This window comes from Mandrillus leucophaeus, unplaced genomic scaffold (assembly GCF_000951045.1).
Source record: "Mandrillus leucophaeus isolate KB7577 unplaced genomic scaffold, Mleu.le_1.0 Scaffold64, whole genome shotgun sequence".
In the NCBI taxonomy this organism is placed as follows: domain Eukaryota; kingdom Metazoa; phylum Chordata; class Mammalia; order Primates; family Cercopithecidae; genus Mandrillus; species Mandrillus leucophaeus.
In genome coordinates this window covers 4,324,147-4,350,596 of record NW_012106919.1, presented here as the reverse complement: position 1 = coordinate 4,350,596, position 26,450 = coordinate 4,324,147, and the positions used below count along the sequence as shown (strand labels likewise).

General features: G+C 35.6%; 1 protein-coding gene across 4 annotated transcripts in view; it reads right to left on the bottom strand.

The window, feature by feature from the left end:
• Nucleotides 1-1,629: 1,629 nt before the first annotated feature.
• SYCP1 (synaptonemal complex protein 1) overlaps nt 1,630-26,450 on the bottom strand; it is a 111,437-nt gene continuing 86,616 nt past the window's right edge. For 3 of the 4 annotated variants that reach the window (XM_012000814.1, XM_012000815.1, XM_012000813.1), the window contains 5 exons: nt 12,393-12,452; nt 8,583-8,759; nt 5,239-5,382; nt 2,214-2,303; nt 1,630-2,118 (listed from right to left, as the gene is read on the bottom strand). In XM_012000814.1, the coding sequence (XP_011856204.1) occupies nt 1,981-2,118; nt 2,214-2,303; nt 5,239-5,382; nt 8,583-8,759; nt 12,393-12,452 (609 nt within the window). In that variant the 3' untranslated portion in view covers nt 1,630-1,980. Of the gene's footprint in view, nt 2,119-2,213; nt 2,304-3,841; nt 3,941-5,238; nt 5,383-8,582; nt 8,760-12,392; nt 12,453-26,450 lie in introns of all 4 variants that reach the window. The other variant, XR_001008313.1, reaches the window with a different exon arrangement.

Genomic DNA, 26,450 nt, shown 5'->3' with positions numbered 1-26,450 from the left:
TCTGAATCTTCCTCTAATTATTTGGATATGCTATTAATTCTTATGTCTTAACAAAAAAACCTTCTGTTAATCCACTTCACTTTCCAGTAACTTCCCTATTTATCATCTTCATGTGAAGTACAACTTCTTGAGTTTGTTACACCTGATAGAAATAGCTGTCTCTGCTTACTCTCCCTCTTTTTCCTTTAAATCCTTCCAATCAAGCTCCACTCTAACTAAAACTGACATTAAGATTACCAATGACCTTCATATTAATAACACATTAATCAATTTTACTTCACCTCTGGTTAGCATTTAACACAATTTATCACTCCCTCTTCTTTGACATACTTTCTTGCTTGGCTTCCAAGCAACCATAGCCTACTTTTTTTACTACCACTCTGGCCAGTCCTTTGACGGCCCCTTCTCATCTCTCTGACCTGTTCTCTTTCCTAGGTACACACACTCCCATAACTGTTAATGTTCTCATCCAGGGTGATAGCTTTAAATATAATGTTGACTCCCAAATTTATATCACTAGTCTGGACTTGTCTCTAAGCCTGCTTACCATCTCTGTTTGGATGTCTAACAGGTATTTCAAGCCTAACATTTGCAAAACTACACTGTTCAGGCCAAAAATATTGTCCATTCTCTTTCTTTCATATTCTACCTATATCTTCAAAATATATCCAAAAGTTAATTACTTTACTCCTCTGCTGCTCTTGCTGCTGTTTAAGCCATTATCATCTTTCACAGGCATTACTAAAATAATCTCCTGTTTATTTATGTCCCCTTTTCAATCTGTTCTCAATATAGCAGCCACAAAGATACTGTTAAAACATAAGTCAGATCATGGTTCTTCTTTGCTCAAAATCATCTACTAATGTCACATCATATTCAGAGAAGCCAAAGTTCTTACAGTGGCCTAAAGTGCTACATAATCTGCCCACTCAAAGTCCTCATCCCATTAACTATTAGGCCCTCTCTTCCTTCTACTCTTCCTTTTGCTCACTATCCTTCCCAATACTGGGCTCTTTGCTGCTTCCCAGATATGCTAGGCACACTCCCACCTCTGGGCCTTTGTACTTCCTATTCCTTCTGTGAGAAATGTTATTCCCTTAGGTAGCCCCAGATTCAGCTGCTGTTTTAATCATATCTTCATTCGAAATTCACTTCAGTAAGGGATATCATACCTAAAACGTAGCCTTCTTTATACTCCTTAATACTCTTCCCTGTTTTATTTTTCTTCTTAGCAGTTATCATTAACTAATATAATGTGTTTTTTAATGTTTTTAATTGTCTATTTCCCTCACTAGAATGTAAGCTCTAGGAAAACACAAGTTATTTTTCTGTTTTGTTCACTATTACATCCCCAGTATCTAGAACTGTTTGACTCTTAGTAAACATCAATAAATATTTGCTTAATAAATGTTGTATAAATGAAATATTTCAGGAAGTCATACTGGTATAGCCACTTTTTCCTGCCACTAAAAGCCATTTCTCAATTTCATAAAATAAAAAAGTCAAAGCTGCCTCAGAAGTACAAAACTCCACTACAATGCTCTCAAGACTTTAAAATGAATAATATTATCTCTAAATTACAATGATGAGCTGTTTATACGACCTAACAGAATCAATAAGAAGCACTTATTTGCATCCAAAATATTTTAATAGTAAAGAATAAAGAATGACTCTTAATAATGCATTCCTAGCATTCAAAGGCTAACTTTACAAATTTGAAAACTTAGTAAAAACAGTTTTCATGAATACAAGAAAAAGTAACAACAAAATATAATCATCTAATTACCTGAATATAATGAGGTTTTCAGACAATATGTAGTTAACATTTAGGCTAAAAATATAAAGAAACACAAATCATTCACGCAAATATTTTTTAAAAGTCTCAACTTCCAGATAAAATTTGGCTCTGGCAAATAAGAACAAAACATTAACTATAAGTTTCATGTTATTAGGCTCCTTAACTACACTGATTCTCTGAAATTAAACAAATAACTTTTCTGCTTCTTTTAGTTTTTTTTTCCTATCCATTTTAGCAATTACAGCCCAACGGTCCTCCCGCATTTTTCTTAAAGCTCCAAACTTCATTGTAGATCCAGGGGTTGTTAGAGATGAAGGGACCTGAATACAAAATAAAATTTAAAAATCATAACATGTTTAATTTTTTTAAGTGCAGCTTTTGAAATCTGCTTTCTGGAATAAAATTTAAAAGCTACCTTTTTTGGTGTTTTGACACAAAGATGAGAAGCTGGTGGATTATTTTTCCTATATAGTGTTTTCAATGTCTCTTCTTCTGAAACCATGCTCTTGAAGAAAAATTTAAAAATATGATGTTGGGGTTACCATCATTAATATTATATTATTAACATTTTGTCAACATATCACATGTGAGGAGAACAAAGAGTGGAAAGAGGAAGGATGAAGAAGGGAGAAGGGCAAAGGGAGGAGGAAAGAGAAAGAAGATTATAGAGAGAAGAAAGAAGACCAAACAAAGAAAACAGTAACAAAATAAATCAATGGGCCAAGAAATGACCTAGATTTTTATTCTATTAACTATATTACTGAAAGGCTATGTGAAATACAAGACATGTGTAGTGAGTAGCACTTCTCTACTGATTTCTATTTCAGTTTCAGAGTCTTGATAATACTATCTTGTCCTCCTTCCCTGACCCTGTTTATTCAAACTCACACTTATAATAAGTATTTATAATTCTATAAAAAATTATAATATTATCTATGATCCAGCAATTCCACTTCTGGATATATACTCAATAGAATTGAAAGCAGAGTCTTAAAGAGATAATTGTACAACTATGTTCATAGCAGCATTATTCACAATAGTTAAAACATAGAAGCAACCCAAGTATCCATCCATGGATGAATAAATAAGCAAAATGTGGTGTATATATACAATGGAATATTATTCAGCCTCAAAAAGGAAGAAAATTCTGATATATGCTACAACATAGATAAACCTTGAGGACATTGTGCTAAATGAAAAAAAAGCCCCAAAGGGTAAAGATGGAAAAAGAAGAAAGGAAAAAAAAAAACAGACAGATATGCTTCATGTAAATTCCTGGAAGTTGCTTCAGTCAGTAGGGGTTGAAACACTGAACTCTGATGTTTGAAGGCCAAGTCCTATTGCCCCCTCTGGCACCAGCAAGTCACTCAAGGAACATGAGCATGGTTTCCTGACATAGGACTGTAGGCTGGAAAGACTGGTAGCTGCTATCATACTTTAGGATGAAATCAACGTAAATTAACCGCAATTTACCAGCTAACCTTTCCCCTGGAAGCTATAAACATTCAAATAACATTGCATATTTACAAAATAGTTACTTCAGTTTCTGCCAGTATATTTGTTGTCTATGTAGAGAGATAGATTCCTGGCACTTCCTACTCCACCATCTTCCTGAGGTCATGCTCAACAACCCATTTTTAAATCTTAATTTTTATAATTTGAATGTTCAAAATTTAACTACAGGAGCTAAGAAAATTACAAAATGACTAATAGGTTCATATAATAATTATAACCACGAAACTCATTGTGAAATGTGTTTTTAGACTAGTTTGAACAATTGTGTGCAATTCTATAATACTGTAATATGTTTATTGTGCTGCAAGTTTGTGATGCTCCTTTTAGAAATGAAATGAAATCATGTTGAATCATTCTGAATCTCAGATCAGCTAAGAAATTGGCCTAAACTCAAACTGCTAGAATAATAGCAGGGATTACAACTCTAGAATATTCAATTCTAAAGCTTATTTTCTTTCTAATTCTCATTACATTTTTACATATCTGGACTACAGTTTGAATTGGCAGTTATTATGTGCAATGCCTTACATAGGCTATGAAGCCAGACTGTGTTCAAATTTTGGCTCCATATCTTACTATGTGATCTTGAAAAAAATACTTTCGTGACTCAGTTTCCTCATCTGTAAACTGGAAAGAACAGTATATACTGTGATCTTTTAGTATCCATGGGGGATTGGATCCAGGATCCCTCCATGCATACCAAAATCTGTGGATGTTTATATAAAATGATATAATATTTGCATGTAACCTATGTACTTCCTCCTATATACTTTAATCATCTCTAGGTTACTTATAATATCCCATACAACGTAAACACTATGTAAATAGTTATGTTGTATTCCTTTCTTATTTATATTATTTTCTATTGAATTATTTTTTATTTTTTTCAAATATTTTTGGCCTGTAGTTGGTTGAATACACACATGTAGAACCTGTGAATACAGAAAGCCAACTGTATTTCTAAAGGCTGGAATTGTTACAAGAAATAATTAAAGTAATCGTCATTGTATAACGTATTTACAATAGTACCTGGTTCACAGTTTTAATTGTTAAGATGTTAATCATTATCTATAAAACAAAGGGGTTCTGAAGTAGGGACTCTGTAAGTTAACTTCAATAATTAGGGTTTTAAGACTTCAATTACTCATTATTCCAGAAAAAAATGAAAATAGAGGGTCCCAAAGCAACAGAAAAGCTTGAAGGATCTTCTAGTTATAAATGAGAATAATAAATGAATTTAACTGGGATTTTGTTATTAAGAATTTTTGGTGCATTGCTCCATTTACTCTGGTATGGTTTACCTTTTTTAAAAAAATTAAATGAATCTAAGCTTAATTATTCTCAATAAACCATTATTATGCCTTCAGAAAATAGTGGTATATGTGCATGGGAGTAATTAGGGATACAAACTGCTAGAGGAAATAGCTTGCTTAAACACGTTGTCCTTAATACATTAACTTCTTTAGAGTGATGGAAATGTTATAGTCGTCAACAAATACCTTGATATAAATATCAACCAGTGATGTAAAATGAGCATGTATAATATGCAAAATAGAGGGGATGCCTAAATAACAGATTTGCCTACAGTAAAATATTCACTCCATCTCTCTTTTTAAAAATATAGTAAGAACTCCTTTATGACATTCTGCTGGAAAACAAGACAATGATTAATCATATCATATGCCCATTGTGCTATATCAAGTATTTTCAAAGTGCCAGGTTTTCTGAAATTTACAGGGAAATTATTTGAACCCTAATTTCTCTAAAATGCTGCAAAAGCACAAGGATCTGCATTTTAGGAGAGTTCCACTGTATATCAGTATTGCAATGGTAGGTACTATGTAAATATATTATACATGTATATCAAGGAAAATTGTATACAAATAAGTAATATAAATACTAAATATTAGTTGTAAAATTTTTACCAAAAGATCAGTAGTTTCTGAACTATCTGAATTAATATCAAATTCAAAGGCCATTTTTCTCTTTTTATTACTTTCTTCAATGGGTATATTCAGGTTTTCTCTTTGCTGTAGTTTTGGTTTTGTTGGTGTCTTCACTGTATATGCCTATCCAAAAATAAAAAACAATATATTATCATATTAAAATATGCATTATTAATAAAGGATTTCACAAATAATTTTAAGGCAATTTGAGTCCTTAGCAATCAGAAACTTCCATTATTATTGGCAAGTATATGAGGCAAAAATTTTGAGTAAGAATTAAATCAGATGTTTTTGATACTGTAAGTTGTCTTTCTTCAAAAATTTTACAATGGTAGACTTTCTTTGCCCTTCCTTTAACTTGCTGAAGAAAATAAGAAAGAGAAAGAGTGAAACAGAGAGACAGACACACTCCAGATTCAGCAATCAACAATCTTAGGGGCCTTAATATTTCCAATCATGATCTCAAAAAATAACTGGGTGAGCTTTTCTCACTCCACAAAACTCATTACTTTGTGAGAAAATATGCTTGCTTATTTTTATATTGGTAAAGTAATTCACATGTCAATGTTTCACATTCTAATTTTTATAATTTGTAAAAGTATCTTTTAAAAGTAAGGTCAAAAGCCAAGCACAGTGGCCCATGCCTGTAATCCCAACACTTTGAAAGATCAAGGCAGGAGGATTGCTTGAGGCCAGTTCAAGACTAATCTGAGCAACATAGCAAGGTCCCAACTCTAAAATTTTTTTTAATTAAAAAAACATAGCCAGGTATGGTGGTCCATCTCTATAGTCTCAGCTACTCAGGAGGCTGAAGCAGGAGAATTGCTTGAGCCAGTAGTTCAAGGTAGCAGTGTGCCATGATCATGTCACTGTAGCCCAGCTCAGGCAACAGAGCAAAAGCCTGACAAAAAAGACAAAAACAAAACAAACAAACAAAAAAAGTTAAGGTCAGAGACATCAGCAAAAACGGCAGAGTAATGAGCTCTAAAAATTCACTCCTCCATAAAAAACATAAAAATACTGGTAAAAACTTGTCAGAATCAGTTTTTTTTCAGAACTCTGGAAATTAACCAAAGGCTTGCAGCCACCTGGAGAGCGCTTATTCTTTAAAAAAAATAAAATAAAATGGTTGAACCTCTTTAGGAACCCCAAACTTTGTGGTGTCTTAACTTCCCCGGTCCCATCCCCTGTTCTAGCTCTATGTTATCCTTAAAGAATAACAGCCCACATTCCTGGTGCAGCCTGGCAGCCACCGGACAGAACAGAACAGAACTGAAGCTCTTTCAAAGCTTTATTCCCAAAGAATTGTCATTATTTGATTTGTCTGGTGGGTCTCTGCAAGATCCCACTTAAAGGCTGATGGCTGATTACATTCAACCTGAGCGCTCACTAGTGAAAAAATGCCTTCTCCTTGGTGTGTGTGTGTGTGTGTGAAGTAGGGGGCAGAATTTGTCAAAAACAACAACAAGTGTTTTAACTTTGCAGCAACATGAAGCAGTGATGAATAGTTGGGACAAACAAAAGACTAACCAAAAACTTTAAAAGAAAAGCTAGGAAATGAAATATCCATGGGGGCTTTGAAAAGCTCTGACATATTCCTGGAAATATAGAGTGCCATGCATATGTGTAGGGCTATCTACAGGCTCAAGAAAGTCCTGAAAAGGCCCTAAGTTTTCAACACTGGCTAATCTTGAGATTCTGTACAAGCAGGAATGGAAAGCTAAGGCAGAGTTGTCAACTACCTGGCTGAGTGTTGAAGGCATGCCCTTACACACATATAATAGAGACCTTTGACAAACATCGGGAAATTTATTGATTCTAGGCATTTAAAGAAATTTCTGTCCAAACATTAGCTAAAAACTAAGATAATCAATGAGAGCCTTTAGTGGCACTCACAACAAAAAATACAAACTTTACAGAATTAGTCTAGAAAAGTTACAAAACAAACAATAAGTACAACAAGGAGCAACAACAAATAATGGGAATAGGAGAGAATCTGATTTTCAGAGTTGTTATATTTTAAATGTCCAGTTTTAAACAAAAATTATGAGACATGCAAAGAAAGAAGAAAGTATGGCCCAAATAGAAAAGGAAAAGAACAAACAATAGAAACTGTCCCTGAGAAAGCCTTGACATTGGACTTACTAGACAAAGCTTTAAAGTCAGCTATTTTAAATATGTTTGAAGAGTTAAAGAAAATTATGTCTAAAGAAATGAAGAAAAGCATGAAAACAACATCTCACTAAATGGAATATCAATAAAGAGAAACACATTATAAAAATAACCAGATAGAAATTCTGGAATTAAAAAATGCAATAGCTGAAATGAAAAATTTACTTGAAGGGCTTAATAGCAGATTTAAGCAAGCAGAAGAAAAATCCATGAACCTGAATATAATTCAACTGATATGGAATAGAAAAAAAAATGAAGAAAAACAAAAGTCTCAGAGACTTGCAGACACCATCAAACACACCTGGGAAACTGAGAAGGAAAAGGCATGACATTTAAGCTTAGTGGGATGGAGACAATTGAGATCCTTTTCCTTTCAACTCCCAAGACAAGTGAGGCAGGAACTCCAAGAGCATCTTTATAAAGAATACTAGGAGTGCTTCCAAGAAAGAAAGACTGGCATCTCATTCCCTAGTTAGATACGAACCTAGGCAGCAAATTTGTTTGTCTTTGTATCTAGCTGAGGAGAGGAAAAGGAAACAAGAGAGAGAAAAGAGAGATCAAAGGTAGAGCATCTGCACTGCCATTTAGCATGGCAAAGTTGTATGAATTCCCCACGGATTAAGTGGATGTATGGAAGACATCCAGAATTGGGCCACTTTGCTAGAGGCATCTGCTCCAAGATGACTGCTAAGGACTACAGATGCAAGATGATGTGGGGTAAACAGCAAAGGGAACTAGTAACTGCAGTGATGCTATAAAATGTCAAGTCAGAATCAGATTTCCCGTGTCAGGGCCTTAAACACTGATAAATAACTAGTAAGTTATGAAATCTGCCCAAGATGACATTAAGTTGTGGACAGTGATAGAAAAAAAAGAAATAATTTCATATCGAAGGCCAGGCACAGTAACTCACATCTATAATCCCAATACTTTGGAAGACCAAGACAGGAGGATCAATTAAGTCCAGGAGTTCAAGACCATCCTAGTCAACAGAGCAAGACCTTGTCTTTACATTTCATGCTGATACCACAAAAAAATTGAAACTTTCAAGAAACTAGTTATATATGTGTGCGTCACGCCACGTATATGGTGATAACAGAACTTTATTTACTAAAAAAATTACTACTAACTTGGAAAGTTTAGACACAAACCTTTGGTAATGGTGTAGACAAAGTATTTTTGGCAGATGTCCACAGATAGTCTCTTTTATCTTTGGATTTGCCATGATCAACTGATGTGAAATTTCGAGATATAGTTTGTGAAGGAACTGCTTTAGAATCAAATTTCCAATACATTTCAGGTGTTTCCAATAAAGATGTCTGTGTTTTCTGCATTGAACAACAAGAGTGAATAAAACCATCACTAAATGTCATTTTAATTATTTATTTCTTTAATTAAAGTGCAGCAACTAGTAGAATTAACAACGAAATATGCAAATTTATCCCCAAATTTATCATTGACTAGATAAGTTTGAATAAATTACAGTTATCTTCTTTGTCACTTGCCCATTTAAGATGCAAATGTTATCTGCCCCTGCCTGTCTTCACAGAGCATCTATGAAAACAAATAAGATATCTTGGAGGTCGTTATTCTCAGCAAACTAATGAAGGAACAGAAAGCCAAATACCACATGGGCTCATTTACAAGTGGGAGCTAAATCATGAGAACACATGGACACATAGAGGGAGACAACAACACACACTGGGGCCTATTGGAGCATGCAGGATGGGAGGAGGAAGAGGATCAGGAAAAATAACTAACGGGTATAGTCTTAATACCTGGGTGATAAAATAATCTGTACAACAAACCTCCATGACAGATGTTTACCTATATAATAAATCTGTACATGTACCCCGAACTTAAAATAAAGTTAAATTTTCAAAAATGAAAACAAATAAGATATCTCAATTCTCTGACCAAAAGTTGAGGATCCTCTTTAAAAAATAAAAAATCTGTACTCCTGGTAGCAAAAAGCCCTAATCTATGGTTCATTACAATAGCCAGCCTAAAAATCAAAAGGAAATCTATTCTAATTTTCATTCATTCTCTTTCATACATTGATACTTCTTTTTCACCTATAAAAATATCAGTCTTTTCCTATCCACCAGCCTACTTTGCCTCCAAAAGCAAGGGGAATAATTATGAAAGTAAAGAATGAGAAAAATTTTCAAGGAAAAAACTGAGAAAATGGCTATTTGCTTCAATTCTAAATAAATACATTGCAAGTTTACTCTAAATACTTGACACTTTTTTCAACTCTATTTCCTCAGTTCTCTTTCACGCTACCTTTGTATACAGCTTCTTTTAGCACCTGACCTAGCTTTCTAGTAAAAGCTAGTAATAGTTGCTTTAGTGGGATTCTACATGAAAATGAAACTCATGTTCATCACTTTCTATTTCACCACTTTCTTTGGTCGCTACCATCTCCACGAATACAATCGTGGCAATTACTCATATGAAAGAAACAATAGAGCACACATACACACAAAGGGACTACAAAGACAAAATTTGAAAGCATGGTGGCTGAACTTTCAGTGCGTTTAAATTAGGGTATATGATAAAGAGGCAACTACATGTACTATACAAAAATCATTGAACTAGGAGCCAAGTACATAACATGGTCTTTTCTCCTAGATCTTTCCTATCTTTCCAGATTATTTAAGTAAATCTTCAAGTATCTCCAAGCTTAAATTTATTCATCTGTAAATCAAGGGGCTAAATGAGATGGCTTATATCTTTCCTGCCCAGTTCTAGTGATCTGTCATTTCATAATCCTTTCTCCAGCAAGTATGAATTTTTTCAGAGTTGCATTTCTGTACCCTTTTCCCTACATATTTATACATCATAGTTGATGACAAAATTTTGATGAAAGCAATTTTTTTTGCTGCTGTCTGGATTCATCCGGGTAAACTTTGGAACCTCCAGAATGTAACTGCTTTCATGGACAAATTGTTTCTCCCTACAAGTAGAATGACAATTTAAGGTCACTGCACCACCTTGTGGCCATATCTGGAATTTGACATTTCCCTGGTAGCCTAAAGAAAATTCTCCTGCATGTGAAAATACTGAGCTATCCCTTTCCAGAACACATGATGGAAACATGTACTTCCTTACAAGTTACATTCTTTTTTGGAAGGATATAACATTTATAGTTATGCATGTAGACAGAAAATTCACAACTTTCTCTGTTGTATTTTTCAAACAAACATTTATAAGGCATGTGCTATGTGCCAAGCACTATTTTAAATGTTTTACAAACACCATCTCATTTAATCCTCATAACAACTTTAGGAAATAGGTATTATTATTATCCCTTTATAGATGAGAAAATTGAAACACGAAGAAGTTAAGTAACTTGTCCAAACTCAGAAACGTTTGGTAAATTTAACAAGACTTATGTTTCAGTAGTGTTGGAATAAAGTATAGTAAAAAAAAAAAAAAAAAAAAAAAAGCCTAGTTAAATTTCTTCATTTATCATTTTTTTCATTTTGCAACATACATATGGTTCATTTTCCAACATATATATCTAGAGTCTCAGATAAAATATATGGCATTTACTCATCTACTTGATAATGGAAACATACAGAATTATACATGAATCAAAACATCTCTATAAGAATGTGATACAAACTTTCATAATATGAACACATTCTAAATTTAGAAAACACTATTGGAGATTAACCAATTTGCTTATATTCATTAGATACTTCCGTAAGTCTATATCTAACCATTCTGGCTAGTTTTATTATGATTATAATTTCTCCAAATATAATGTTTCCAAGTGTCTAGCACAGTGTCGGAAACATACAAAGCACTCAATATTCACTCACAGGTTCAATACATCTTTTCTTTATTCTCTTTTAACCCAAATGTAATAAAATGTAAGGAACTATTCTCAAACTACTCTGAGTGTCGTTTCCTTCCAGTTTAACTATAATCATAGCAACCTCTGTGGGAACTTAGAAGACTATATCACTATATGTAAAGAAAATTCTTAATCATTTTAACCAAAAATTTGCTAAATCAAAATTATTCTGCAACAATCCTATATTATCAGATAGGTTAGAAGCTGAGGGGTATTCTTCTTCTCTATGACTGATGTTTCCTTCCATATGCAGGGAATACCACCAGGGTAACATTCCAAACCTCTTCCTGGTTCCTTAGGGGAGAAAAAGTTACTTAATGTGATTGGTGAATTTAAAGAAAGCGAGAAGTTGGTCACATACAGCTCAATCTCTTCCTTATTCCTCCTCTTGAGAACTAAAAGAATTACACATAAATTCTGCTCTACTCCTTTATAACCTAAGTTTTACAAGACCAGACGATCAAGTGGGTAGACCTATGCTATTTAAGCTCTACTTGTGACAGTAGATAAATTTTTCTAATTTGGGATTTCAAGATTAAGAGATCCTCTTGCCTTCAAATATAAACTGCATTCTCCAGTATTTAAAATATTGATACTTTTTAATAAAGTCTTCAATAATAAAAATATTATTTTTATTCTCCCTTGTCTTTCGCAGTTGGTTCGGAACGTAAGTGAGGAAAACAGGATGTCATTTATTATGCCCCCTCAAAACCCAAAATTAGACATAATCTAAATAAGTTTTAGAATTGTTTATGAAAATATTTTGCCTCTAACATTAAAAAAATTTTAAGAAACACAGAAGTACCTAATTAAATTAAAACTATAATAAGAATTGTAGAGAAAAACTGAAATCTTTTCTTTCTTTTTTGTTTCTGCATTAGGAAACCTCTAAATCTCCAAATGACAAAAATTTTGAAATTTTTAGCTAAAATGCTTTTGAATTAATAAATAGCAAGAAATAATTTAGGAAATGAAATTGTATGAAATATTTAAAATGCTATTGCTATTTTCCCACTTATAAACAAAAAAATCATTTCTAAGTAGATGTTAGAAAATGAATTTATATTTTAAAACTATGAGAATTATATGCTCTTACCTTGTCTTTTTTTTCTTTAAGAGTAGCTGTGTTTTCTTTTGCCTCTCTTTTGAGTTTTTCCTATTAAAAATAAATATCAAGTATAAATAACATAATCATCACTATGATCACAAATGAATATTATCAAAATCTTTTTTAATGAGTATTAACAAAGAAAGATGACTAACCTCTCAATCTTATAAAGTAATAAAAAGAAAAAAAGAAAAGTTAGTTCCTTTCTACAGAGGTATTATTTGGTTTTGATTATCTTTTCCTTTATTCTAATCAGTCTCTAGTGTATATCTGCAGACTTTTGAATAAGTCTCTTAAAACTCTGAATGTCAGCTTTCTTATTTGTAAAATAAAGTTAATGGAACAAATTACAGAATGAGAGATACGCACAGGTAACTAAGCTGTGAAAAGTTGCAAAAAGATCTAAAATATTGTGAGCCTTTACAGGCAGAATTAGATTTTTCCATGCATGTTGAGAAAAGGTGCAGTTCAGTTAGACTTTCAATAATGAACAAGTTTTCAACAGGGGATAAGTAGAGACGAGGGGTAAAAGGAAAAACTAAGAAGCAAAACTCATCACAAGAATAAATACAGAAAAGAGCACAATACTTAGGAAATAATACGTAACTTTTGCTGAAGAATAGGGTATGTGTATAGTCAAGATAAAAACGGAAAGGAGAGCTGTGGTCAGATTGGAAAGAGTGATATGCTAATATCACTAGATAGAATTTACTCAGTAAGATAAAAGAAAAGCCTGGCCTACATAAATGAATATGTAGGGTGCCTGTAATACGACAACCATCTGAAGAACAAAATTTTTACAACTCCAGGGAGCACTAGATGTCTTAGAAAGTAAAAATCTACAAGTGTGCAGAACTTTAGGCAGTAAAACTTGCCCATGATGTCTATGCCAGTATGTATCCTCACTGAATACCTTGCATACACCATGTTATCTCTCCCGCAGCATTGCTCCTAACCACAGAACTCACTTCACTATGAAAGAAGCTGGCTGCAAACTGATGTAATAGTATTTACTACTGTCCTTATTATGTATCCTATCATCTACCAATGGTTGATCTTCAGTTATAGTGACAATTGGAATGTATACTCTAAGGGGCTGGCATGCTGTCTTTTAAGACAAAGTACATTTCCTAAACCAGCAATATCGTAATGACTCTCAGAATATGTATCTTGGCTTCTAGAGGACAGAGAGAGAAATCATTGCCCACAACTGCACTGTCTCTGCAATTCTGACTTTTCCTGGTCTGGAGATCTTGGTAAAGTCTGTTCTAATAAAATATATGTTTCCAAGGTGTGAAACAGTTCATACAAGAATGTGCATCTTTAGTGGTAGCTAAATAATGATCAGTTCCCTTAGACCAAAGAGATGGCCATACCTTTAAGGTTCCTATTTAATCTGAATAAGTAAAATATGCCAGTAATATGGCCTGGCAAACACAGGGTTGACTTGAGCAACCAGAGTAGATAATGACAGCCTTGTGAACAAATTTTGGATCTAAATAAATTTATCAGCCTATAGCCATTTGAATAAAAAGGAAGCCTGGTACTCTAGTGGAAAAGTTCTGAAATAATATAACAAATACATACTACATCCTTCCTACTATATTATGCACTAAGGATTAAAATATTAAGACATGGGTAATTGCATATCAACTAACTTAATTCTTGGGAATCTATAATGCCACTATTTTTTCACTAATCAGAGTGCAAGCATATCAGTGTCAAGCAATAATTAGAATTTTATCAGAGTCTACCTCATGGTGAGCCCATGGAACCATAAACCTATCTTGTGCTCATTTTTTTAGACTCTAAGTATATAGTTTGAATAAACTCAATAAAAGGAATAATCCCCATGTTTGTTCTGACCACAGAGTAAGAGATTTTAAGGTTGAAAGGACCAACTAGAACACTTTGAATCTCTCTCTCCATATCAAGATAGTAAACAAATTTCACATGGCTAGGCAGAGATTAAAGCCCCATTAAATTAATGAAAGATACAGGAAAAATGATTTATCATAATCCCCAAAAGCCAATCTATTTTAATTAGAAGTTAAGACGGTCATCTAGTAACAGTTTCCTATACCAATGGGCTTATAGGTAAAGTGGGGATTGTCATATTAACTGACAACTTGGAAAAAAATTGCATATAAAAGATGAGCTGAATTTATGTAAATATAAAGCTCAAGTTAAAGAGATATAGGAATCATAGTTAAATAACAGAATATACATTTTTATCAATCTTGACAATGTAGAATAATAAATACTAAAATTGTATATGCAGAGGAATATGAAACAGGAGACAGTATTAGATACATCATTTTAAAATATAAAGGTAATCAATAAACTAATTTAAAAGGCTACATACACCTTCCAAATCAACCAACGTAAGACACACTCACACACACACACACACACTTTAGAGAATAAGGAAGAAAATAAGTACTACTATGTAATGAAAAATAAGATGATAAGAACATTATTAAAATATATAATCAATGAAGAGTTAATATCCAGAATCTATAAACAACTCCTACAACTCAACAACAAAAAATTGGATTAAAATTATTATTAACCCAATTCAAAAATGGGCAAAAGACTTGAATAATTAAACCACCAAAGAAGATATACAATGTCCAACAGGCATATTAAAAATAGTCACCATTGCTAGTCATACAAGAAATGCAAATCATAGCCCCATGAGATATTGCCTACACACATTAGGATGGCCACTATCAAATGAACAGGACATAACAAATGCTGATGTGAAGAAATTAGAATCCTTATGCACTGTTGTGTGGGAATGTCAAATGGTACAGTCACTATGGCCAATATAGAGGTTCTCAAAAAATTAATGATACAGTTGCCGTATGATCCAAGAACCCCACTTCTGGAAATATATCCCAAAGAATTCATAGCAAGATCTTAAAGAGATAGTTGCACACTCGCTTTCATTACAGGATTATTCACAATAGCAAGAGGTAGAAGTAACCCAAATGTCCATCAAGAGAAAAATAATAAGGAAACTATGGTATATACATATAATAGAATATTATGCAGTCTTTAAAAAGGGCATCCTGTTACATACTACAACATAGATAAACCTTGAAGACATTATGCTAAGTGAAATAAGCCAGTCACGTAAACACAAATACCATATGATTCCACTCATATAAAGTATTCAAAATCAGAAACAGAATGTACAAATGCCAAGGACTAGGAGGAAGAGGAAAAGGGAACTCGTGTTGAATGGGTATAAACTTTTAGTTTTACAAGATGGAAAACTACCAGAGATCTGTTGCACAACAAGGTGAATATACTTAACACTGCTGAATGGTACATTTAAAAAGTGTTAAGATGGTGCACTTAATGTTATATGTTTTTTATCACAATAATGAAGTTAAAGTACAAACCATTCAACTTACGCATATCAACATAAAAATGCTAAATAAAATATTGGCCAGCATAATCTAACATCATATTTTAAAAATACATGATGACCAAATAGAGTTTATTACAGAAACATAAGAATAATTCAAAACTGATACATATCACATCAACAAATACAATCAGGAAAACTAACCTATTAGTCAAAAAAAGACTCTCGGGTTACAGATTCAATCAAGGTTAATAAAAAATAGACAAAAACACAGGAGACAAATACAATAAGAAAGTGAGGGTCACAATATGAACACCAGATAAAGCTGATTTGGGGGCAAAAAGACAAAAATAAAGTATACTATTTCCAAAAAAAAATGAATTAGTATAAACTTTTGTACAACAAATAGTATTCATCAAAATATGCAAGGCAAAATTAGTAGAGAATTCAAAAGGAAGAGAAAGATAGTAGTAATAGAACCCGTAACTCCTTTTAGCTCATGATTGATCAAACAGAAAAATTATATAAGAAATTTAAAGTATATATAATTGAAATGCAATAAATCAAACTTCTTGGTAAAGACGGTAAAGTCAGATTACAAAATCTTCCTTCTCCTAAACTAACAACAACAACAAAAAAAAAAAGCAAGAGAGGAAGAGAGGAAAAGAAACAAAAGTAGTTAAAAACTGGCAAAAATACATTCAACAACAAAATCATACAATCTCATGCTATAATCTCTAATACTAGTGAGGCTTAGTAAGAGCCACAATATACAATTGTGCTCATTTGACCCCACTCACTGTGGCTCCTCACCCTATTACTACTTGTAGAGTATTGGTGAAAGAAAATGAAAATATATAATAATGAAAGTAAAGGTCACTAATATACCTGAATTTTGTAAGAAGAGATTTGAGGACATAAATAGGCAATCCAGGAAAAAGATGCCTAGAAAATGCATAATGAGTGATCAGTCGGAAAAACCACTTAAGTTTATATTTTGGTCTCTCTCGATTGGAGAAAGGAGGCACAACCATAACCATAAAGAATTAGTTATCCTTGCCAATAAACAGAACATACTAGAAATAAAGTCAAAAGATAAAACTTCTTGAACAGAAGATTCCCCTATAAGAATACAAAGCACAAAAAGAGACTCACTAAGAGCACCAGGTAAATTTTATCTTTTTCTCTGGGCTCCTCTCATCACCCTGTAAGTGGAATATCCCGAATCATGATATTTATATCTTTGCACTCACAAAGCTGTGCAAGTGACGTAACAGAGCTTGAAAAGACTGGTAAAATGGCCAAAATAAATAACCACAGCTTATCCTATCAGACAGACACACAGGCCCCAGGGCTCTACACTGAGCTGGTAAAAAGATCTGAAGCCTGAGGAAAACACATAACAAGAAAACTACAAAACACTGGACTTAATCTGCACTATAGACCAAAAGGATCTAATAGATATTTATAAATATTTCATCCAACAGTTGCAAAATAAACATTCTTCTCCTAAGCACATGAATCAATCTTAAGGACAGACCATATGCTAGCTGCAAAACAAGTTTTAAACATTCAAAAATGGAAATCACATCAAGTATCTTCTCTGACAACAACAAAATAAACCAGAAATCAATAACGAAGGGAATTTGGGAAACTATAAAATCACATGGAATTTAAACAATATGCTCCAGAATGACCAGTGGGTCAATGAGGAGATTAAAATGGCAATCAAAAAATTTATTGAAACAAATAATTGGAATAAAACACAACAAAATCTATGGGATACAGCAAAGGCAGTACTAAGAGGGATATATACAGCTATAAACATCTACATCAAAAAAGAAGAAAAACTTCAAATAACCTAATTACACATCTTAAAGAACTAGAGAAGTATGAGCAAACCAAACCCAAAGTTAGTAGGAGAAAAGAAACAATAAAGATCAGAGCAGAAATAAATGAAATTGAAGAAAATGATACAAAAGATCAATGAAACAAAAAGTTTATTTTTTTGAAAAGATATACAGAAGGACAAACCGTTAGCCAGACAAACTAAAAAAAAAAGAGAGAAGCCTCAAATAAATAAAATGAGAGTTGGAAAAGGAGACATTACAATCAATACCACAGAAATTCAAAGGATCGCTAGTGGTTACTATGAGGTAAATATATGCCAATATTTTTAAAACCTAAAAATAAATAAATTCCTAGACACATACAATCTACAAAAATTGAACCATGAAGAAATCCAAAACTTGAAGAAATCAATAACAACTAGCAAGACCGAAGCTATAATAAAAAGTCTCCCAACAAAGAAAAACCTAAGACCCAATGACTTTACTGCAAAGTTTTACCTAACATTTAAAGAAGAATTAATACCACCCCTGCTCAAAGTATTCTGAAAAACAGAGGAGAGGGGAATACTTCCAAACTCATTCTATGAGGCCAGTAGTACCCTTAAACCAAAACCAGACACAAAGACACATTAAAAAAAGAAAACTAAAGGCCCATAACCCTGATGAGCATTGATGCAAAAATCCTCAAAAAAATATGGGCAAACCAAATTCAACAACACATTAAAAGATCACCATCATGGCTGTGTGATTTATCCCATGGATGCAAGAATGATTTGACATACACAAATCAGTGTGATATATCATATCAAACCATATGATCATTTCAATGGATGCTGAAAAAGCTTTTGATAAAATTTAACATCCCTTCATGATTAAAAACCCTCAAAAAAAACTGGGTATAGAAGGAATGTATCTCAACATAATAAAAGCCATATATGACAAACTCACAGCTAGTATCATACTGAACGGGGAAGTACTGAAAGCTGCTAAAGCAAGATCTCAGCCCTACACACTGGAGGTCTGGATATAAATTTGGCTCTGTTGGCTGTTGTGGGAGTACAGAGGGAGTGAAACTGGCCTTGCTGGCTGTGTGGGAGCTGGGTGAGGCCTGTCAATACCAGCTTTCCCCCTACTTCCCTGGCGACCTGTACAAAGCATCAGAGACAGCCATAATCCCCCTTGGAACTTAACTCCATTGGCCTGAGAACCACTACCCTACCCCTCACAATGGTGGCAGCAAGCCCCGCCCAAGTAAAGTCTGAGCTCAGAAACGCCTAACCCTGTCCTCACCTGATGGTCTTTCTCTACCTGACCTAGTAACTGAAGACAAAAGAAATAAACTCATGGGAGCTCTACGGCTCTGCCCATTACCTGAGAAACCTGAATACTTATCCAGGTGATCTTAGGCCAAGCTTGTATCCCTTCACACTACCATAGATGATGCTCTCTTGAAGGCAACACCACGTGGCTGGAGGCCAACCAACTCAAAGCATTACAGCAACTCTTAACAGATCAACCCTACTCCGAGGAAGGGGAAAACAACAGCTAATTCCACCACCTGTAACACCCTGGCCAACCAGAGGTCCTGAATCTGTTCACGTCACAACTTCACTGCCAGCATAACCAGCATTTGAGAAAACCAGCACACTAAACAAAACTACAAGCAGGGACTCTCACAGAGTCTACTTCACTGCCCTGCTACCTCCACCAGAGAAGGTGCCGGTAGCCACAGCTGAGAGACCTGAAGATGAATCACATCAGAGTACTCTTTGCAGACACTCCCCACTACCAGCCTGGAGCCTGATAGCTCTGCTGGGTAGCTAGACCCAGAAGAGCAATAACAATCACTGTGGTCATGCTCTCAGGAAGCCCCATCCCTAGGGGAAGGGGGAGAGCACTACATCAAGGGATCATCCCATGGAACAAAAGAATCTGAACAGCAGCCCTTGAGTCCCAGATCTTTCCTCTGACATAGTCCATCCAAACCAGAAAAAAAAAAAAGAACAACAATTCTGGTAATATGCCAAAACAAGGTTCTATAACACCACTAAAAGATCACACTAGCTCACCAGCAATGGATCAAAACCAAGAAGAAATCTCTGAATTGCCAGAAAAAGAATTCAGAAGATCGATAAGCTACTCAAGGAGGCACCAGAAAAGGTGAAAACAAACTTAAAGAAACTTAAAAAAATCATATAGGATAGGAGTGAAAAAAAAAAATCTCCAAAGAAATAGATATCATAAAAAAAAAATCATAGCTTCTGGAAATGAAAGACACACAGAAATGCAAAATACACTGGAAAGTTTCAACAATAGAACTGAACAAGTAAAGGAAAGAACTTTAGAGCTCAAAGACAAGGCTTTCAAATTAATCCAATCCAATAAAGAGAAAGAAAAAATGGGGGCAGGGGGCTGGCAAGATGACCAAATAGAACAACTCTGGTCTGCAGCTGCCAGTGAGACCAATGCAGAAGGTGGGTGATTTCTGCATTTCTAACTGAGATACCCAGTTCATCTCACTGGGACTGCTTAGACAGTGGGTGCAGCCTACAGAGGGTGAGCAGAAGCAGGGTGGGGTGTTGCCTCACCCAGGAAGCACAAGGGACCAGGGAACTTGCTCTCCTAGCCAAGGGAAGCTGTGAGGGACTGTACCATGACGGATGGTGCTATGCAGCCCAGATACTACACTTTTCTTATGGTTTCTGCAACCTGCAGACCAGGAGATTCTGTTGGGTTCCTACACAACCAGGGCCCTGGGTTTCAAGCACAAAACTGGGTGGTTGTTTGGGAGGACACCTAGCTAGCTGAAGGAGTTTTTTTTTTTTTTTTTTGTACCCCAGTTGCGCCTGAAACTCCAATGAGACAGAACCGTTCACTCCCCTGGAAAAGGGGCTGAAGCCAGGGAGCCGAGTAGTCTTTCTCAGTGGATCCCACCCCCATGGAGCCCAACAAGCTAAAATTCACTGGCTTGAAATGCTCGCTGCCAAAACAGCAGTCTGAAGTCAACCTGGGATGCTTGAGCTTGTTGGGTGTGGGGGAGGGGAGTCCATCATTACTGAGGCTTCAGCAGGTGGTTTTCCCCACACAGTGTAAACAAAGCCACTGGGAAGTTCAAACTCAGCAGAGCCCACTGCAGCATGGCAAAGCTGCTACAGCCAGACCACCTCTCTAGATTCCTCCTCTCTGGGCGAGGCATCTCTGAAAGAAAGGCAGCAGCCCCAGTCAAGGGCTTATAGATAAAACTCCCAGCTCCCTGGAACAAAGCACCTGGGGGAAGGAGCACCTGTGGGTGCAGCTTCGGCAGACTTAAATGTTCCTGCCTGACAGCTCTGAAGAGAGCAGAGGATCTCCCAGCACAGTGCTCAGCTCTGCTAAGGGACAGAATGCCTCCTCAAGTGGGTCCCTGAACCCTGTGCCTCCTGTCTGGGAGACACTTCCCAGGGACTGACAGAAACCTCATATGGGAAAACTCCAGCTGGTATCTGGCAGGTGCCCCTCTGGGATGAAGCTTCCAGAGGATGGAGCAGGCAGCAATATTTGCTGTTCTGCAGCCTCCGCTGGTGATACCCAAGTAAACAGGGTCTGGAGTACACCCCCGGCAAACTCCAGCAGACCTACAGAAGAGGTACCTGACTATTAGAAGTAAAACTAACAAACAGAAAGCAATAGCATCAACATCAACCAAAAGGATGCCCATGCAAAAACCCCAACTGAAGGTCTCCAACATCAAAGACCAAAAATAGATAAATTCATGAAGATGAGCAAAAACCAGAGCAAAAAGGCTGAAAATTCAAAAAACCAGAATGCTTCTTCTCCTCCAAATGATCACAACTCCTCACCAGCAAGGAAACAAAACTGGATGGAGAATGAGTTTGATGAATTGACAGAGTAGGCTTCAGATGGTGGGTAATAACAAACTCCTCCAAGCTAAAAAAGCATGTTCTAACCCAATGCAAAGGAGCTAAGAACCTTGATAAAAGGTTACAGGAACTGGTAAATAGAATAACCAGTTTAGAGAACATAAATGACCTGATAGAGCTGAAAAACACAGCATGAGAACTTCATGAAACACACACAAGCATCAATAGCCAAATCAATCAAGAGGAAGAAAGGATATCAGAGACTGAAGATCAACTTAATGAAATAAAGTGTGAAGACAAGATTAGAGAAAAGGAATGAAAAGGAACAAACAAAGACTCCAAGAAATATGGGACTATGTGAAAAGACCAAACCGACATTTGTTTGGTGTACCTGAAAGTGACAGGGAGAACAGAACCAAGTTGGAAAACATACTTCAAGATATTATCCAGGAGAAATTCCCCAATCTAGCAAGACAGGCCAACATTCATATTCAGGAAATACAGAGAACACCACAAAGATACTCCTTGAGAAGAACAACCCCAAGACATATAATTGTCAGATTCACCAAGGTAGAAATGAAGGAAAAAAATCTTAAGGGCAGCCAGAGAAAAAGGTCAGGTTACCCACAAAGGGAAGCCCATCACATTAACAGTGGATCTCTCTGCAGAAACCCTACAAGCCAGAAGAGAGTGGGGGGCCAGTATTCAACATGCTTAAAGAAAAGAATCTTCAACCCAGAATTTCATATCCAGCTAAACTAACCTTTATAAGTGAAGGATAAATAAAATCCTTTACAGACAAGCAATGATGAGGGATGTTGTCACCACCAGGCCTGCCTTACAAGAGCTTCTGAAGGAAGCACTAATTATGGAAAGGAAAAACCGGTACCAGCCACTGCAAAAACATACTAAAATGTAAAGACCATCAACACTATGAAGAAACTGCATCAACTAAAGGGTAAAATAACCAGTTAGCATCATAATGACAGGATCAAATTCACACATAACAATATTAACCTTAAATGTAAATGAGCTAAATGTCCCAATTAAAGGACACAGACTGGCACATTGGACAAAGAGTCAAGACCGATCAGTGTGCTGTATTCAGGAGACCCATCTCATGTGCAAAGACACACATAGGCTCAAAATAAAGGGATGGAGGAATATTTACCAAGCAAATGGAAAGTAAACAAACAAACAAAAAAGCAGAGGTTGCAATCCTAGTCTCTGATAAAACAGACTTTAAACCAACAAAGATCAAAAAAGACAAGAAGGGCATTACATAATGGTAAAGGGATCAATGCAACAAGAAGAGCTAAGTATCCTAAATATATGCACCCAATACAAGAGCACCCAGATTCATAAAGCAAGTTTTAAGAGACCTACAAAGAGACTTAGACTCCCACACAATAATAGTGGGAGACTTTAAAACTTCACTGTTAATATTAGACAGATCAATGAGACAGAAAATTAACAAGGATATTCATGACTTGAACTCAGCTCTGGACCAAACGGATCTAATAGACATGTACAGAACTCTCCACCCCAAAGCAACAGAATATACATTCTTCTCAGCACCACATAGCACTTATTCTAAAACTGACCACATAATTGGAAGTAAAACACTCCTCAGCAAATGCAAAAGAACAGAAATCATTATAAACAGTCTCTCAGACCACACTGCAATGAAATTAGAACTCAGGATTAAGAAACTCACTCAAGGCTGAGCACAGTGGCTCACGCCTGTAATCCCAGCACTCTGGGAGGCCGAGGAAGGCCAATCACCTGAGGTCAGAAGTTCAACACCAACCTGGCCAACATGGTAAAAACCCGTCTCTACAAAAAGTACAAAAATTAGCCAGGCATGCTGGCACATGCCTGTAGTCCCAGCTACTTGGGAGGCTGACACAGGAGAATCACTCGAATCTGGGAGGCACAGGTTGCAGTGAGTCAAGATGGCACCACTGCACTCCAGCCTCGGTAGCAGACTGAGACTCCATCTTAAAAAAAAAAAAAAAGGATCTCACTCAAAAACACACAAGTACGTGAAAACTAAACGACCTGCTCCTGAATGACTACTGGGTAAGTAACAAAATTAAGGCAGAAATAAATAAGTTCTTTAAAACCAATGAGAACAAAGACGCAATGTACCAGAAGCTCTGGGACACAGCTAAAGCAGTGTTTATAGGGAAATTTATAGCACTAAATGCCCACATCAGAAAGTGGGAAACATCTAAAATCAACACCCTAACATCACAATTAAAAGAACTAGAGAAGCAAAAGCAAACAAATTCAAAAGCTGGCAGAAGACAAGAAATAACTAAGATCAGAGCAGAACTGAAGGACACCAAGACACGAAAAACCCTTCAAAAAAATCAATGAATGCAGGACCTGGCATTTTGAAAAGATTAACAAAATAGACTGCTAGCCAGACTAATAAAAAAGAAAAGAGAGAAGAATCAAATAGACACAATAAAAAATAATAAAGGGGATATCACCACTGATCCCACAGAAATACAAACTACCATCAGAGAATACTATAAATACTTCTACACAAATAAACTAGAAAATCTAGAAGAAATGGATAAATTCCTGGACACATACACCCTCCTAAGACTAAACAGGAAAGAAGTCAAATCCCTGAATAGACCAATAACAAGTTCTGAAATTGAGGCAGTAATTAATAGCCTACCAACCAAAAAAAGCCCAGGACCAGATGGATTCACAGCCGAATTCTACCAGAGGTACAAAGAGGAGCCAGTACCATTCCTTCTGAAATTATTCCAAACAGAGAAAGAGAGACTCCTCCCTAACTCAGTTTATGAGGCCAGCATCATCCTGATACCAAACCTGGCAGAGACACAACAAAAATAGAAAATTTCAGGCCAATATCCCTGATGAACATCAATGTGATAATCCTCAATAAAATACTAGCAAACCGAATCCAGCAGCACATCAAAAAGCTTATCCACCACGATCAAGTTGGCTTCATCCCTTGGTGGTAAGGCTGGTTCAACATACCCAAATCAATAAATATAATCCATCACATAAACAGAACCATGTAAAAACCACATGATTATCTCAATAAATGCAGAAAAGGCCTTTGATAAAATTCAACACCCCTTCATGCTAAAAACACTCAATAAACTAGGTAGTGATGGAACATATCTTAAAATAATAAGAGCTGATTATGACAAACCCATAGCCAATATCATACTGAATGGGCCAAACCTGGAAGCATTCCCTTTGAAAACCAGCACAAGACAAGGATGCCCTCTCTTACCACTCCTATTCAACATAGTATGGGAAGTTCTGGCCAGGGCAATCAGGCAAGAGAAACAAATAAAGTTCATTCAAATAGGAAGAGAGGAAGTCAAATTGTCTCTGTTTGCAGATGACACGATGGTATATTTAGAAACCCCTATCATCTCAGCCCAAAAACTCCTTAAGCTGATAAGCAACTTCAGCAAAGTCTCAGGATGCAAAATCAATGTGCAAAAATCACAAGCATTCCTATACACCAATAACAGACAACAGAGAGCCAAATCATGAGTGAACTCCCATTCATAATTGCTACAAAGAGAATAAAATACCTAGGATACAACTTACTAGGATGTGAAGGACCTCTTCAAGGAGAACTACAAACCACTGCTTAAGGAAATAAGAGAGGACACAAACAAATGGAAAAACATTCCATGCTCATGAATAGGAAGAATCAATATCATGAAAATGGCCATATTGCCCAAAGTAATTTACAGATTCAATGCTATCCCCATATCAAGCTACCATTGACTTTCTTCACCATATTAGAAAAAACTACTTTAAATTTCATATAGAACCAAAAAAGAGCCTGTATAGCCAAGACAATCCTAAGCAAAAAGAACAATGCGGGAGGCATCATGTTACCTGACTCCAAACTATACTACAAGGCTACAGTAACCAAAACAGCATGGTACTGGTATCAAAACAGATATACAGACCTATGGAACAGAACAGAGGCCTCAGAAATAATGCACACATCTGCAACCATCTGATCTTTAACAAACCTGACAAAAACAAGAAATGGAGAAAGGATTCCCTATTTAATAAATGGTGTTGGGAAAACCGGCTAGCCATATGCAGAAAACTGAAACTGGGCCCCTTCCTTACACCTTATAAAAAAATTAACTCAAGATGGATTAAAGACTTAAACTTAAGACCTAAACCCATTAAAAACCCTAGAAGAAAACCTAGACAATACCATTCAGGATATATGCATGAGCAAAGACTTCATAACTAAAACACCAAAAACAATTGCAACGAAAGCCAAAATAGACAAATAGGATCTAATTAAATGAAAGAGCTTCTGAACAGCAAAAGAAACTATCATCAGAGTGAACAGGCAACCTACAGAATGGGAGAAAAATTTTGCAATCTATCCATCTGACAAAGGGCTAGTATCCAGAATCTACAGGAACTTAAACAAATTTACAAGAAAAAAACAATCCCATCAAAAAGTGGACAAAGGATATGAACAGACACTTCTCAAAAGAAGACATTTAAGCAGCCAACAAACATGAAAAAAAAAGATCATCATCACTGATCATTAGAGAAATGCAAATCAAAACCACAAGGAGATACCATCTCACACGAGTTAGAATGGCAATCATTAAAAAGTCAGGAAACAACAGATGCTGGAGAGGATGTGGAGAAATAGGAATGCTTTTACACTGTTGGGGAGTGTAAATTAGTTCAACTATTGTGGAAGACAGTGTGGTGATTCCTCAAGGATCTAGAACCAGAAATACCATTTGACCCAGCAATCCCATTACTCGGTATATACCCAAAGGATTATAAATCATTCTATTATAAAGACACACACACACATATGTTTATTGCAGCACTATTCACAATAGCAAAGACTTGGAACCAACCCAAATGCCCATCAATGATAGACTGGATAAAGAAAATGTGGCACATA